Source organism: Leucoraja erinacea, chromosome 23 (assembly GCF_028641065.1).
Source record: "Leucoraja erinacea ecotype New England chromosome 23, Leri_hhj_1, whole genome shotgun sequence".
NCBI lineage: Eukaryota > Metazoa > Chordata > Chondrichthyes > Rajiformes > Rajidae > Leucoraja > Leucoraja erinaceus.
In genome coordinates, this window is record NC_073399.1 from 18,246,854 (window position 1) to 18,263,987 (window position 17,134).

The 17,134-nt window shown below is 44.1% G+C and overlaps 1 protein-coding gene across 3 annotated transcripts in view; it reads left to right on the plus strand.

Moving 5' to 3' along the window:
* The window catches only part of LOC129708320 (ras-related protein Rab-37-like), a 156,647-nt gene that overhangs the window by 73,345 nt on the left and 66,168 nt on the right, over positions 1 to 17,134 (plus strand). The window contains exon 1 of one of the 3 annotated variants that reach the window (XM_055653992.1): positions 11,360 to 11,741. The exons of 1 other annotated variant lie outside the window; for it this stretch is intronic. In XM_055653992.1, coding sequence (XP_055509967.1) covers positions 11,622 to 11,741 — 120 coding nt within the window. In that variant the 5' untranslated portion in view covers positions 11,360 to 11,621. Of the gene's footprint in view, positions 1 to 11,359; positions 11,742 to 17,134 lie in introns of those variants that run through there. One more of the 3 variants, XM_055653991.1, reaches the window with a different exon arrangement.

Sequence of the window (17,134 nt, forward strand, 5' to 3'; positions counted from 1 at the left end):
CCACCACTTCATTTGCTAATCATGTTAAACCTGTGTCCTTTGATTGCCATCGTTCTGTGTAAACAGTTTCTCCATTCTCCTTCACAAATGAGAATCGTTGTAGAAGCTAAACTCTGCTTTAAACATGGTTTTCCTATTTTCATGAAGCCAATATTGTCACCCAGAGCAACACGTCGACAAATCAGCATCCCACTTTTTGATAAACTAATCAAAATATTTTTAAGAGTTACTTTTGAACACCATTAATTTTCTCATTAAGCAAGCTTTCAACACTCAAAATACCATTTTAAGCCAAATAACTATTTTGTGAATCAGCAAAACTAATTAATTTTCTCAATATCTTTGCAAAGGTATCATATTTCTTTCTAAGTCTTCTGTCCATCTGAACCAGGTCCTTAGGATTGTCAAATGTGGGAAGTGCATGTAAGATGAGGCTCGAGAAACGTGAATCAGAACAATATTAAACTATTTTATAAGTTGTACCTTTCTTTAGTCACCAAATATTGCCATTTGAAAACTATTTCAAGGCAAAGTTTTATTTGGATCCTTGAGTCCAAATTAAAAAGCCAGCCCTCCCACCCCTCACCCCTCAAATGCTGGTACTTTTTAAGCTATTGAAGTAGATATGGTTAGTAGTTAGTGGAGTTCAGCAGGGATCTGTGCTGTGATTTCCATTTTATATATATAAACAAACTTGGACCTCAGTGTAGATGGCTTGGTTAGTAAGTTTGAAGACAACACCAAAAATAGTGGAGTTGTGGATGTGGGGAAAATTGTCAATGGGATATAGATCAACTAGAGAAATGGGCGAAGAAATGGCAAATGGAGTTTAATCCAAGCAAGTATGAGGTGTTGCACTTTGCGAAGGGGAATTGATACTTTAATGGCAAGACCTATATCGGTATGGATTTATGAAGGGGATCTTGGGTTCCAATTCCATAGCTGCCTGAAAGTTGCAACACAAGTAGATAGAGTGATAATGAAGACATATGGTGTGTTTGCCTTCATTGATGGGGGCATTGGGTGTAAGAAATTCATTTTGTAGGCTTATAAACATTTGATTATGTTGCCTTTTTGGATATTGTGTGTAGTTCTGGTCACCCTATTACAGGATGGACATCGAGGCTTTGGAGAGGGTGTAGGAGAGACTCACCAAAATACTACCTGGATTGGAGGGTATTAGCTATGAGGAGAGGTTGGACAAACCTGAATTATTTTCCCTGGAGCATCAGAGGCTGAGAGGAGATCTGATAAAAGCACATTACATTATAAGAGGCATAGATAGGGTAGACAGTCAGAACCTTTATCCCAGTGTGGAAATGTCAAAGACTAGAGAACATAGCCTTAAGGTGAAAGGCAAGAATTTTTATGCAGAGAGCGGTGAGTGTCTGTGACACTACTCCAGGGATGATAGTGGAGGCAGGTATGATTGTGGCATTTAAGAGGCCTATGAATAGGCATATGGACATGCAGGAAATGGTGGGACATAGATCACGTGCAGGCAGAGGAGATTTGTTTAAATTGGCATTATGTTCGACACGGACATTATGAGCCAAAGGGCCTGTTGCAGTGCAATACTGATCTACATTCTATGTTAATAAAATAAATAGAATGAAGTTAAAATATGTTATAAAACATGTGAAGATAAACAGTCCCAACATTGGAAAAACTACATCACTTTTTGCAGAAAATATGAATTCAATTTATTTAAATGGTTTCCAATGGTGACTCATTACTATCCCTCCCCTATTAAGGGACTGGGGAGAGGTGAGCTTTTAAATATAATCTAGTGAAGAGGCTGTCTTCTCAGTTAGAACAATGTATTGGAAGCTGTGGGTATAAATGTTAAAATAACTGTAGTTCATTAAATTGTCCATTCAAGGAGATGCAGCCCAAGGCAGATTCATAAACCTAAGGACCAAGTCTGCAAGGCAGCACAAACCTCCAATAAAAAATGTAGAGATTTCAAATGTATAAACAGCTTCCTTTTTGTACATGCTATTTTTAACATTTTAATATTTTTGTTATATTACAACCCATATTTTCACTTGAAAATCTCAAGATTCGGGAAAAAAAATGCATTAGGTAGTTAAATCGCTGGGACATGATCAGGCATGTCATAGGACATTGTGGGAAGTTTGGGAAGAAATTACGGGGCCTTTGACAGAGATACTTATATCATCGCTAGCCACGTGTGAGATGCTAGAAGTTGCATTGTGAGTAGGAACGGTGACAGACAGTCAAGTTTTTACTTATAGAGAGCGAGTCCGCACGGAATGAGGTGCAGACTTCTGTTGATCGACATCTAAGATGTAGAGATTGTAGACATAGTCAGCCTGGGAGAATCTATATTACTTTTAACCCGACAATAAAGGCATGTAGACATGTATGTGAATAGGCAACACATGGAAGGATGTGGATATGATGCAGGCAAATGGGATTTGTGTAGATGATCAAAAAGGTAGATGTGGATGTGGAACGACAAAGGGCCTGCCCATGTGCTGTACGATTCTGTAGCTCTATGACCCTTCACCAACTTTCACAGCCATCCTACAATGAGATGGGAATAGTCCGTTTTCTGTGTGTAAAATATAAATTAAACTCAACAGGCTGTACCCTACATAACTGAATTGTAATGTTTTCAACTCTACAACAGTAAGTTGCCTTCCTTAATAAGAATGTGAGTGAACCACACCCACTGGTCAGTGATTCCTGCGGGGCTGAGGTGCTCAGCAAGGCTCTGCACCAGAAGTGCATGGGGTGAAGAGGAAGGGAAAAAGCAACATCCGGGAAATTTCCCACTTCTTATTAATCAAATAATTTTATCTGCCTACTTTTCCATTGTTATTACTGGGTTTGCAACCAACTGCAAGTGAGGATGTACTCGTGTCATTTATAGTGGGAGAGTGTGGTACAGTATCAATAGCACCCTTAATTTACAAACCCATTGACTCCTTTGTAGTTGTGAATTTAGTCCCACCAGTTCTGATGTGTCCCTAATGCAGGAAATGGAGAGTTATGGTCATGTGTAGGTAGAAGTGATTAGTTTAATCTAACATTGGGCTCAGCACAGATATTGTGGATCATAGGGCCTGTTCCTGTGCTGTACTGTTCTGTGTTCTATGTCATAAGAATCCTTTCTAGGAATCAATCCAGGACCAGAGGAATTCCAGCAAATGTTGAAATTCACGGCTGAGCCTTAGTTGATTATAGAACCGCATTGTATGACTATACAATGATCATTGATAAGACTGGGCTAGATCATGGGAAGAATCTGAGCGGTCTGTGGAACAGAAGCAAGGTGGAGCAACGGAAAGCAAACCTCGGAATGAAGCAAATCATCATTAGTCACTTGATCACTGGAGTTAGTCTGAAGTCAAATCCATCCAAAGGCAAGATAATGATGAAGATGTTAATCCCAACGGATGGTACAGGAGTTCAAGAGTTTCTGGGATTTGTCAACTATCTGAGCTTGGCCCTGCCCCATCTCCCTGTGTCATGTGATCCTCTCAAAGGGCTGACTGAGAAAGATGTGGAATGGCTCTGGTTTGTCAATACCGAGTAATTGCTCAAACAAACTACAAACTACAGACAGTCGCAGCAGAACTTGGGTTGCAAAACTTTACTAAGAAAAAGAAGCTGACAAAACTTAGAGATGCCTCGGAGAAAGATCTTGGAGCAACAGTCCTGCAGGAGGGTCAGACGTTAGCACACACAGCAGAAATGTGATGAATGTGGTAATGGTTTACAGGCAAATTGAGAAGACACCATTCACTATGATCTGTAGCGTTTCAAGGATTTACCTCTGCATCCACAGGAGATAAAGCACATGGAGACCAGAAAGCTATTTGGGAAATTTATTTTTTCCTTTTTATTTTACTCAAAAAGAGATGTAACATGTTTGGTCTATGTACCCTTTAAGAATTTTAAGCTCTATCTCTCTCTCTCTGTAAGTTTGCTATTTGAATAAAGCATCTCATTAGTTTCACTTACTGGCCATCCTCCAGTATCAGAGAGAGTGATATTTAAGCTCAGACAACAACATATGCAGTGTACCTAATGTAGTAACACATCCAAAGATGATTCACAGTAGCATATTAAAAGAAAAGTTGAGGCCAAATTGAACAAGGAAATATCAGGACATGTGACAAAAAGCTTAAGTTAGGCAGTTAAGGAGAGGGATATATAAAATCAATGAATCATATAGGCCCTTCGGCCCACCATGCCAATGCTGACCATCAAGAACCTATCTGTATTAAGCCCATTTTCCAGCATTTAGACCATAGCCTTCTTAAAAGATGTGAGAGTCTCTGTCTAGCTTGGTTTCGTTTAGAGACACAGCAAAGAAGCAGGCCCTTCGGCCGACCGAGTCCACGCCGACCAGCGATCGCCCGTGTACAAGTTCTGTTCTACACACTATGGACAATTTACAGAAGTCAATTAACCTACAAACCTTCATGTCTTTGGAATGTGGGAGGAAACTGGAGCATCCGGAGAAAACCCACGTGGTCACAGGGAGAACGCATAAACCATACAGACAGCACTCGTCAGAATCAAACCCAGGTCTCTGGCGGTGTAAGGCAGCAACTCTACCATGCCACCCCACTGTACTGACTCTACCACCTTCTCAAGCTGTGAGTTGCAGATTGCAACCATCCTCTGAGTGGAAGATTCTTTCTTAGATTCTCTCTGAATCCACCTTAAATCTGTGGTCTCTCATCTTGGACAGTTAAGGAAACTCAAAGGAAATCAAACATATGAAGTCTCCCCTGGTAACTGAAACATTCCATCCCAGGCCAAAATTCTACTTGATCCTCCCCAGTCCCACCATATCCTTCTTGATGTTAAGACAACCAGTATTTCACACGATACATTCACATCTCATTTGAAAGGGCCCCAGCACTCATTTTTGTGGTTCAGCATGAGTCACAGGCTTCCAATTACATAAATAATCCTCCACCATCACCCTCTGTCACCTTTCACCAAGTCCCTTCACCCCATAAATCAACCAAAATGTCCTGCATTTCATGCACCCGCCCTGCTCCCACCACCAACCCCCAACTCGGCTCCCACTCCCAACTGTTGTCAACTTTAAGGTGAGAAGAGAAAGATTTAATAGGAACCTGAAGGGTAATGTTTTCATACAAAGAGGGTGGTTGTATGGAATGACCTTCTGGAGGAGGTAGATGAGGCAGGTAGTATCGCAACGTTTAGGAAGCATTTAGACAGGTACATGGATAGGATATGTTTAGAGGGATATGGGCCAAACATAGGCAGGTAGGGCTAGCATAGATGAGACATGTTAGTAGGTGTGAGCAGGTTGGGCCGAAGGGCCTATTTCAACGCTGTATGGCTCTATGATTCTAAGTCACTCAAGGCAGAAATTAAACTTGAGTGGTTTTGGTTTGTTCAACTCTGTGCCATAGACTGTATCATGTCTATATAACAGGTTCCAGAGAGTAATAAATCCACATCTTCCACAACCGTCTGCCAGAGGGGAGGAAACTGGACATAGCTGCCAGATTTAATTTTAGGTAGTTTCTCCGAAATATAATTTTCTCCTCTTCCCCACCGAGAGATTTGAATATTAAATGATCTTATGATTGCTAGACATTGTAAACACAGAATCCATTTTAACTTTCAGATGCTGAGCGAGAGTCTGTAAGTTGCTAAGCAACAGGTTGTCTCAGACGCTGAGCACTGAGCCTGGGTAGGGGGGTGGGGGTGGGGGTGAAGGGAGGGGGTGGTCTGCTGGCTGCCACTTAAACCAAGAGGTGTTTCAGGTTTGGTATCACAGAGCTTTCAGACGGAATCAGGCAGGAACAATCCTCTGATGTACGTTCCCCTTTCTTCTCCTTTTGCTCAAAGCCTTGGAGGCCACCAGTTGCTGAGCGACTCCACGAGATGGTGGTTCCCTTTCCTTCTCCCCATCTCCCTCAGAACCTTTGCCGAATCCCATTCCCCATGTGTGGGACCATGGGCAGGGACTTGACCACGCGTCGAGACATCGGAGAGAGATGAGCGATGAGGTGTCCAACTTCAGCAGTGGTGTAAATACGTTCTTCTAAAGCTTACCCCCTAGTGTCGTTCAGTAAAAAACACTCTCCAGCACAATCGCATATTTCCTGCATTGAGGGGGAAGTAGACCCAAAGGTCTACTAATCTCTGACCAAGAATAGAAACCTGTAGCTAGTGTTTACATCACTGCATCACCCTTCCCCTCATGATCACGTAATATTCTTGATGATTGTGTTCTGTTCTGGGCACCATGTTATCTGAAAGATATTGTCAAGCTGGAAAGGGTACAGAGAAGATGTACGAGGATGTTGCCAGGACTCGAGAGTTTGAACTATAGGGAGAGGTTGAGTCGGCTGGGACTCCAATCCTTGGAACGTAGGAGAATGAGGGCTGATCTTATAGAGGTGTACAAAATCATGATAGGAAATGGATCTGGTAGAGGCACAGGGTCTCTTGCCCAGAGTAGGGGAATCGAGAAGTGGAGGACATAGGTTTAAAGTGAGGGGGAAATGATTTAATAGTAATAGTAATCTAAGGAGTAACTTTTTCACACAAAGGGTGGTGTGTGTATGGAACGAGCTGCCAGAGGAGGTAGTTGAGGATGGGGCTATTGCAACGTTTAAAAATCAATTGGACAGATACATGGATAGGACAGGTTTAGGGGCCAAGTGCAGGTGGGTGGGATTAGTGTAGCTGGGACATGTTGGCTGGTGTGGGCGACGTTGGCCGGTTGGGCCAAAGGGCATGTGTCCACGCTGTATGACTCTATGACTCTATTAGGGAGCAGCTACTGTGCAATGTAGCACTCTTTCCAGCAGGTTATAAGGTTCTGCTTTCAAGTTCAACTGCAGGGATCTGAGCACATTTTCTCGGCTTGCGGACTCCTCTGGGTATTCTGTTGTTCTAAAGTGCTGTTGAAATGAGGTCTGGTCTGAGGTTACCCTTCAGATGCCTGCATAGGAGCTCGTGGCATGAGTTTGAATAAGCATAGTCGTGTTCTAATCCAGGACCTAGCCAATATTTAATTTGCAACAATCCTCATTAAAAGCATTTTTTTTCTGCTCATTATCTCCTTCCAGCTGTGGAAGCTTGTTGCACCAAATTTGTCTGCTATGTTTTACATTTCAAAAGGAATGTTTCGGCTGTAAAGCTCTTTGGATGGTTCTGTGATGGTGGAAAACATGATACAAATGTGAGTTATTTCTTCATTCCGTCTCTTTAGCCACCGCAAGTTGAGACCAACTAACAGCATAAGGTAGAGATCTATCCAAGAGCCTCTTTATGACTCAGTACCATATTGGGTGATGCCAAGAGATGGGAGTTTATCAATGAGTTGTTTTTTCAAAAGCGTTACTTAGAGGTAAATACAAGCTGGCAGGCGAAGAAATGGTTGTTACGGATCTTGAAAACGAACAAGAGATAAATAAATTATTTGCGTTTAATAGGGTCCTGTTTGGTGCAGGGACCATTGGAAATATAGAAGAAGATTTGCCCAGTGTTCCAGATCTCACCAGCCACAATACGTGAAAAGCCAGATCGTGTTTACTGAAGTGGCTGATGGGCAAATGTTGGTGACAGTGAAGTTGATGAACTGTAATCCAGGTACCTGCACTGACCTTCAATAGGTTTGAGTTCACATTTCCACCAGGCAGTTACTGAATATAAAATTCAGTTCATTTTTCTCACTGGAAGTCTGTGACTAGTAGTGTTCTATAGGGATTAGTAATTGGGACCTTTGCTGTTTATGATATGCATTAATGACTTGAATATGAATGTGGGAGGTATGATTAGTACATTTGCACATGACATGAAAATTGGTGGTGGTGTGGAGAATGAGGAAGATTATTGAAGGTCAGTTAGAAAGTTGTATATAATCCTGACAACTGTAAGGTGATGCACTTTAGGAAATCTGATGGGGTTAGGACAGATACAGTAAATGATAGGATGGTAAAATTGTTGATGAATAGAGAGACCTAGGGATTCAAGTCCATAGTCCCCTGAAAGTGGCTGGTGAAGAAGGCCTAACGGCATCAGTCTGAAGAAAGGTCCCAACCCGAAACATCATCTATCCAGATTCTCCTGAGATGCTGCTGAGTTACTCCAGCACTTTGTGTCCTCTTTTGTAACCTAGCATCTGCAGTTCCTTGTTTCTACAAGGCATATGGCATTCTTGCCTTCATAGGGTGGGACATAGAATCTAAGTGTTTGTATTTCACATTGCAACTTTGGGAAACATTAGTTAGGCCACAGTACTAATGTTAAAGTTCTGGTCACCACACCATTAGAGAGCTGTGATTGCACTAGAGAAAGTGTAGCTACATCCACCGGAATATTGCATCGAATGGAGGACTTTAATTATGGGATGAAGCTGGACTCATTTTCCCTGGAGCAAAGAAGGCTGGGAAGTGAACCTGATAGAAATATATGTTTACAAAATGCATAGATGGGGGAAATGGTCTCAAAAATTGTTTCCATGAAAAGGGTATCAAAATCGAGAGGCCATAGGTTTAAAGTGGGAGGATGGAGATTTAAAAGAGATCTTAGGGATAAGTTTTTTACTCAAAGACTGGGTGATATGTGAGGCATGCGGCCAGAGGAGGTGATAGAATCAGATACAAGAGGAGTTGAAATATTAATGGCGTAAATTGATATGGCCCGAATGTGAGAAAAAGGGGTCAGTATAGATGAGCAAAATGGTCAGCATAGACGTGGTGGGCCAAAGGGTCTGTCTCCGTGCTGCACAGCTCTACAACTCCATGACTCTAGTTAATGAATTGGAAAACAATATCTGATCTTATTAATGATGATTGCAAAAACTAATGGTGTAACTCCCCAGTAGTTCATTAGTGCCCGAAGCAAGCAAGTCACCTAGCTCAATGGTAGTTTTAGATTTTTTGTTTTATTTATAGAGGTACGGGCCCTGAGGCACATCGAGTCCATGTCGACCAGCGATCCCCGTTCACTCACACTATCCTACACATTAGGGACACTTTACACTTGTTTTTACTGAAGCCAATTAACCTACAAACCTGTAGGTCTTTGAAATGTGGGAGGAAACCGGAGTTCCCGGTGAAAATGAATGCGGTCATGGGGAGAATGTACAAACTCTGTATAGTCAGCACCCGTAGTCAGGATCGATCCTAGGTCTGTGGCACTTGTAAGGCAGCAACTCTACCGCTGCGCCAACATGCCGCCCTTTAGGGAATTGACGATTACATAAAGCTGACTGGGGTGAACACAAACCCCCTACACTCCTGGGCAAGAGTGGTACCAACCGGGTCTCAGCCAATTCCTATAGAATACTGAAGGGCTTTGTCCAACTTGTGTATACAACAAAGTCAAAACCTGGTGCACAGGAAAAGAGGCGAGGATTAAAACTGACCCCAGAGCCTGATTGTGAGAGGATAGAAACGATCTCAAGTTTCCATTCTCCATCACAGTCCATAAATACCCACGTCTACTTGTCATTTGAAACACCCAAAATTCTCTATATTTACAAGAATAATCAGTCATTAGGCAGTGGGGGAAGGGTTAAAAAGAAAGATGCTGTACTAAGACAACACTTTCACACTTCCCCGAGAAGCTGTAAAGGCCATTTGTTGCTTTAAATATTAGTGCCTACAATGTGGGGAAGACAAAAGTGCAGGAAGATTGTATAAAGTTGAATGAATGAGCCCTTATTCAGGGTCTCGACATGAAATGTTACATGACATATTTTGTAACCAGAGACACGGTCTGACCTGTTGAGTTCTTCTCGCCTTCTGTTTTATTGTTCAACATTCTATGCCTGTTCAGCCATTTATGAAGATGGACACAAAGTGCCGGAGTAACTCAGAGGGTCAGGCAGCATCTCTGGAGAAAAAGGATGGGTGACGTTTCAGGTCGGGACCCTTCATTGGACTGAAATGAAGGGGTGCCCCACCTGGCGAGGATAGGGTGCCCTGCGTTCAGTCTGACGAAGGGTCCCAACACAAAACAGTGTCCTTTTTCTCCATGGATGCTGTCTGATTCGTTGAGTTACTTCAGCATTTTGTGTCTATCTTAGTGGTATAAACCAGCATCTGCAGTTCCTTTTATTCTTCCCCTATTTTTGATGTTGTTGTGCTTGCGTCCCTGTTTTTTAAATAGTACCGTAACATCTACAATGGCTAACTTTAAGTCTATCCCTTCATGATGCAGCACTCTCCTGCACGAGGCCCCGGATGGTGCTTGAGAACCACAACCCACAGGCTAGGCAGTGCCGAGCTTAGGAAATGTGAGTGGGTGGAAAAGCTGATCAAGGACAGGATCAGTCAGTTCACGCAGCAGCTTCAGATTTTCTTTGCACTGGGTAGGAGAGTCACGAACAATGGCTACAAAATAAGGGCCGGTCATTTAAAACGGAGCTGCAACGATATTCCATCTCTCAGAGGGCAGCGAATCACCAGAACTGTGTGCCCCTGAAGGGTGATGCGGGCTTGAATATTAGATATGTTTAAGGTGGAGATAGGTAAATATTTGGAAGGACGGGGACCGAGTGTTATGGGGAAGGGGCACAGAGGAGGGGTTGAAGCCATCATGATCGTATTGAATGGTGGGGCAGGTTTGGTTGATGACTCCTGCTCCTGATTCCTTGTATTTAGATGGGGGGGGGGGGGATTCCCAGCTGTTATACAACGTGGAGTGTGGAGATGGAGGAGATATTGTGGGGATTTAATGCTCAAATAATTGGTTAGCAAGTTTGTGAAGAACAAACAAGGACATTGGATATAGAATAGGTGAAGGTGAAGAGAAGTTAGGAGCAGGGGTGGAGGGTGAACAGGTGTGTGTGGGGGAGAGTGTGGGGGGGGGGGGGGGGGGTGTTGTCTGGAGAGGGAAGGGTGGATGGAGTATTGAAGAAGGGCAGAGGAGAAATTGTGATGCAGGAGGTGGGGTGGAGGATGGAGGGTAGTGTCATTGATGGGTGGGGTAGGAGGGGATGCGGGGGAGTGGTTTATATTGGAGAAAGGCAGGGGAAGGAGGGGGAAGGAGAGGCGGGTAGATGATGGGAATGGAATGAGGGAAAGGTTGCAGGAGGGGGGTGGATATGAAGGGGGATATATTGGAGGAGGATCGGGAAAGGAGGGGGCAATTGAGGGTCAGAGAAGGGGAATGTAGAGGGAAGAAGGCGGGGTGTACCGAGAGAAAGGCTGAGATAAGCAGGAGTCTATTTGGGCGGCATTTGACCCTGGAGATTTAGCCCGAATATGAGGCAAGAGACCAAGCAGGGAGGAGACTTGTCTGCTTCGAGCCCAAGATTGGAGCTCGCTGCTCCTGTGAGAGTTAAACTGAAACTAAAATGCCTGAGCTGTGATGACAGATGCTCCAGCCCCTCCCTCCCTCCCTCTGCTAGTTGAAATGATCACCTGTGGATGAGAAAGGGACTGGGAGGTCGGCACTGCACACACCCGGCCAGCGAGACGGGAGTCGGACCCCACAATCGGCTCCGGCCAATGGACCTCTCTCTGTCCAGTGCTCCCTGTCTCTAACCCGGGCCAGGGTGGGCCGAAACCCGGGGCGGTTCTACCGCCGCGACGCCGTTCCCCTCTCTCCAAAGATTTTTACTTCCTTTCCTTCAAGCTACCATGCCTCGCAAAAAGAGTTCCCATCCGACCCACAGCAGCATCGAACTGCCAAATGGATCCCCCAAGTCTCCCTTGCACCGCTCCAGGTCCAGCAGTGAGATCCACGACTTGACTTACAAGGTGTGTAGCTCTGTGTGTGTGTGTGTTTATTAAACTAGCAGCAAAAAATCCAGCAAATCGCCCGTTTAACCAGCCCGGTGCCAACCAAGGATTCAGCAACGATGCTGCTTTGAGTGTGAGAGGGGTAGCAGAGGGAAGGGGGGGGGGGGGGGGGGGGGGGGGGGGGGGGGGGGGTCTACCAGTCTCTCCGGACCCCCCTGCTGAGCATACGCAAGCTCTGGCAGATTTAGTCATGGAGCCGTATAAATGCTGGAGCTGAAATAATTGAGTATCTTAACAAGTTTCTTCTTCGATCTTAGAATCTTGCACGGTAGGAAGAAGCCACTCGGCCTGTTCCGCCTATGCTACCCCAGACAGTGGGGCTAATTCCTCCCGTTTGCTCCAATTTGGACTGAGGACAGCCAGTGCTTGTAAATGTGCTGTAAAACTGCAAGATTATTATATATATATTTAAAAAAAATAAATAAAAACCTGATTCACTAATTCCTTCAAGGAGGGAAATCTGACACCTTTTTCCGATTAGGCCAGACCAACCGAGGTCCCTGCGTTGGCAATAAGTGACATTACCATTTCCATGTCCCTCTGCATCATCATTCTGAGGGTCACCATTGACCCCAAACTAACTAACTGTTCCCACCACATAAACACTGTGACTTCCAGATTAGTTTAGAGGGTAGGTAACCTGCGATGAGCCACTTGTCCTGTTACCCAGAGCCTTGCGTTTGTCTACAAGACTCAAGTTGGGTGGCACGGTGGCACTCTTGATAGAGCTAGACACAAAACGCTGGAGTATCTCAGCGGGTTGGGCAGCATCTTGGGAGAAAAGAAATAGGTAACATTTCGGGTCGTGACCATTCTTTAGATCATGTTTGATGATGGGTTTCGATTTGAAACGTCACCTATTCCTTTTCTCCAGAGATGCTGCTTGACCTGCTGAGTTACTCCAGTGTTTTGTGTCTATCTTCTGTGTAAATCAGCATCTGCAGTTCCTTCCGACACGTCTGGTAGAGCTGCCTCCATAAACTCCACTGAAGCTACTCCCCCTGGCTACTCTGATTGTCCTTGAATCCACGTGCCAAGTGAAAAGGAAAGCACCGTCTTTCTTTTGCGCATCTTGGAACACACTAGAGGTCTCTTGCTGAGGAAGGGGGCAGCATGGGTGGAATGGGCCGAGTAGCCTCTTCCTACACTGCAGGCTTCTAAGATTGAAGAAGAAACGTGTTATGATGTTGTTGTGTTCGATAAATCACTGGATTCAGAAAACAGTTTTGATTCACTCAGTAATTTATTACATTACAAAATAAGGCACATACACTCACGTATCCCCACCCCGAACATCCCCGAACACACTCGCAAACCTCGAGTACACAGCAGAACATGCCGCAGAGTGTTTCTACATACACTCACGTAAACCCGCGAGCACTCGCAAACTCATCAGAACACGCCACAGGATGTTTGGTCCTTGATCACCTGGCACCGTTTGCAACACGGTCGAAGGCTGAGGTTCTCTCACCGAAAGGGTGCCCAACGCCATCCTTTATGACATTTCTTATCGGAGCAGACCGTGCCACTGCCCCCTCCCCGAGCCAATCATAAGCCCCCCTTGTCTGCAATGGTTTTGCGCTACGAGCAGCAGGGGGTTATCCCAGCTATTGCTGTTGTGTTGTGTTTGCCAACGTTACACCTTCCTATAGAATAGTCTGGGATAGACTGCGTTCCCAGGCAATAATCACAGGTGCGTGGAGATAACGCATCTGGAAACTTGTTTTTGGAAGGCTATGGGAATGTAGGCCTGCTAACTTAGCTGGTAACTCCATTTCACAATTTAGCTGTAAATGTCAGTTTTACCCTAACATTACAGATGCTCAATTATTTCATGTTCCATTTACCTAGCCCGATAACTAAATCATCCAATGCTTGCCAAGTCATAATCATCTAAATGTATCTCTATTTTTTCTGTTTGGCATTTAATGGCAAATTCACAAGAATAGGTAAGGTGTTTCCCACCCCCAAAAATTTCAGGGTGATCATTGACTAAAACATCAACTGGACCAGGTAGATGAATACTTGGGGACATGAGCATGCCAGAAGCTGGATATCCTGCGGCTTCTGACTTCCCAAAACCTCTTCAGTGCCCGTCATGAATCTTTTAGACTTTAGAGATACAGCGCGGAAACAGGCCCTTCAGCCCACCAAAACCGCGCCGACCATCGATCGCCCCTTATGCTAGCACTATCCTACGCACTAGGGACATTTTACAATTTTACCAAAGCCATTTAGCTTACAAACCTGCATGTCCTTGGAGTGTGGGTGTAAACCGTAGTGCTCAGAGAAAACCCACGTGGTCACAGGAAGAACATGCAAACTCCGTACAGACAGAACACCAGATTTAACCCAGGTCTCTGATGCTGTAAAGCCGTAGCTCTACCACTGCTCCACTGCGCTGCCCCATTCTGATGGAATACTTTCTGCTTGCTTTACTGAGTGAAGCTGAAGGAATGCAACATCAGTACAGTTATGCTTTAGCTACTGTAGAGATTTGTGAAGCTGCATCTCATCTGCACTGGGCAGCTTGTCTTATGAGAATAGATTAGATATAATGTTAGTAGTGGGATTCTCAGAGATAGGGCCTTCGTGCATTTGGAAAAGCAAGGACTGATTAGGGATAGTCAGCATGCCTTTGTATGTGGGAAATGGTGTTTCATGAATTTGAATGAACTTTTTGAAGAGGTGACAAAGAGGGGTTACAAGCCAGGTGTGGTGGACTTTAGCAAGGCCTTTGACAAGGTATCACGTGGTTAGCTGGTCTGGAAGAATAAACAACATGGGTTCCAGGGTAAGCTAACCGATTGGCTACAATATTGGTTTGAAAGTAGCGGTGGAAGGTTGTTTTTCAGGCTGGAGGTCTGTAACAATTGGTTTGCCACAGGGATTGGTGTCCGTTCTTTATTGTAATGATGTCAACGAATGCAGAGAGCAAGATTAGTCACCATGTAGATGACATTAAAATTGTTGGTAGAGTGGAGAGTGAAGAAGCTTACCTGAGATTACAATGGGAGGTTGATGACCTGGGCCAATGGGCCGAGGAATTTCATTCTAATAAATGTGTGGTGTATTTCGTAAGACAAACCAGGGCCCTGGGGAGTGTTGTAGAAGAGAGAGAACTAGGAATGCAGGTATAATTCCATGACAGTGGCGGCACAAGTACAAATGGTGGTGAAGAAGATATTTGGCATGCATGACTTCAATGGTTAAGATACTGAGTACACAGGTTGGGATATCATTTTACAGCTGTATAAGCTGTTTGTAAGGCCACATTGGAATACCGTGTACCTTTCTGAGCACTCTGCTGTAGTAAAATTGTCATTAAACTGGAAAGGGTGCAGAAGAAGATTAATGAGGATGATACCAGGTCCAGAGAGTTTAAGTTATAAGGTGAATGGGGAAAGATTTAAAAGGGACTTGAAGGGCTACTTATTCAACAGAGGATGTTGTGTATAAGAAACAAACTACCAGAAGCCGTGCTAGAGGTGGGTACAGTTATAATATTTAAAGGACACTTGAACGGGTATATGGATAGGAATGATTAGGAGGGATTTGGGCCAAACGCGGGCAAGTGGGACTAGCATGGTTAGGCAACTTGATTGGTACGGATGAGTTGGACTTTAGGACCTGTTTCCAACTGTATGAACTGACTAAAAATGACACAAAGTGCTGGAGTAACTCAGCATGTTAGACAGCATCTTTGTATGTGTGACGTTTCGGACAGGAGATATATTGCGAATGTCCCAAAATGTCACTTATCCATATACTGTCGGACCTCCCGTGATGCTGTCTCACCTCCCGTGTTACTTCAGCACTTTATGTCTCTTTTTGTAAACCAGCATCTGCTGTCCTTTGTATCCATATCTTGAATCTCTGACTCGGCTTCTGCGCATTGGCATTTCAAAGAGTTGGAATGGATTTGATCGAAACATATAAGTTCTTGCAGGGTCTTCACAGTGGATGTGGAGAAGATGTTTTGTGTAAGGATCTTAAACCAGTTCACTGTCGAAAAATAAGGGTCCATTTAAGACAGAGATGAGGCTTTTCTCATCTCTCCCAGAGATTCCTGATGAACCATCCTGGGGTCTCAAAGCCAAGTCCGTGAATATTTTGAAGGCAGAGGTAGATGGATGCCTGATAAGCAAAGAGATAAAGAATTTCCGGGGATAGGTAGATGCAGAGTTGAAGCTTTAATTGGATCAGTCATGTTGTCATTGGATGGTGGAACAGGATGGAGGAGTCAAACGGCCTTATCCCGCCCCTACTTCATCTGATCGGCACCTAATCCCCAAACTTCGTCCTAGCCATTGTTATCAGGAGACTATTCCAATGCACTTCATATCAGCTTTGCTTCTTTTGTTCATCGTAAACTTGAGGTCATAGAGCCATATAGCACAGAAACAGGCCCATCGGCCCAACTCTTCCACGCCAACCAAGATGTCCCATCGGAGCTAGTCCCATTTGACCATGTTTGACCCATATACCACTAAACCTCTCCTTTCCATATACCTGTCCAAGTGTCTTTTAAATGGTATTATTGTACCTGCCTAATGTACCTCTTGTGGCAGCTCATTCCATATATATCCGCCACCCTCTAAGTGAGAAAGTTGCCCCTCAGCTACCTATTAAATCTTTTTCATCTCACCTTTAATGTATGACCTCTAGTTCTTGATTCCCCTATCCTGGGTAAAAGACGCTGTGCATTCACCCTATCTATTCCCCCCATGGTTTTATCTACCTCTATAAGATCGCCCCTCAGCCTCCTTCGCTCAAAGGAGACTTTGCCCAACCTCTCCCTCTAGATCAGGCCCTCGAGTCCTGGCAACATCCTCGTAAATCTTTCCTGTAATCTTTCCAGCTGAAAGGCATCTTTCCTAAAGCCTGGTGACCAACATTAAACACAAAGCTCCAAGAAAAGAGTGAGGCCACACACAAACTAGAAGAACAGCACTTCATATTCCACTTGGATAGCTTACAACCTAACGCTATGAACATTGAATTCTCAAATTATTGATAACTAACCTACAATGGCCCCCCTTTTTATTCCTGTCATTCCTGTGCCCCAACTGGATGCACACACATTTCTCCCTTTCCCCTTATCCCATCTGAGGAAGGGTCCTGACCCAAAATGTCACCAATCCTTATTCTCCACAGATGTTGGCTGACCCGCTGAGTCACTCCAACACTTTGGTAAAACCAGCATTTGCAGTTCCTTGTGTCTATAATACTCAAAGAGCTGCCTAACCAACGTCTTGTTCAACTGAAACTTTTGTCCCAACTTCTATACTCATTTGAGGTCATCCAAAAAATTAATATTGAGGGATGAAAAAATACTGTAGATCCAAAAT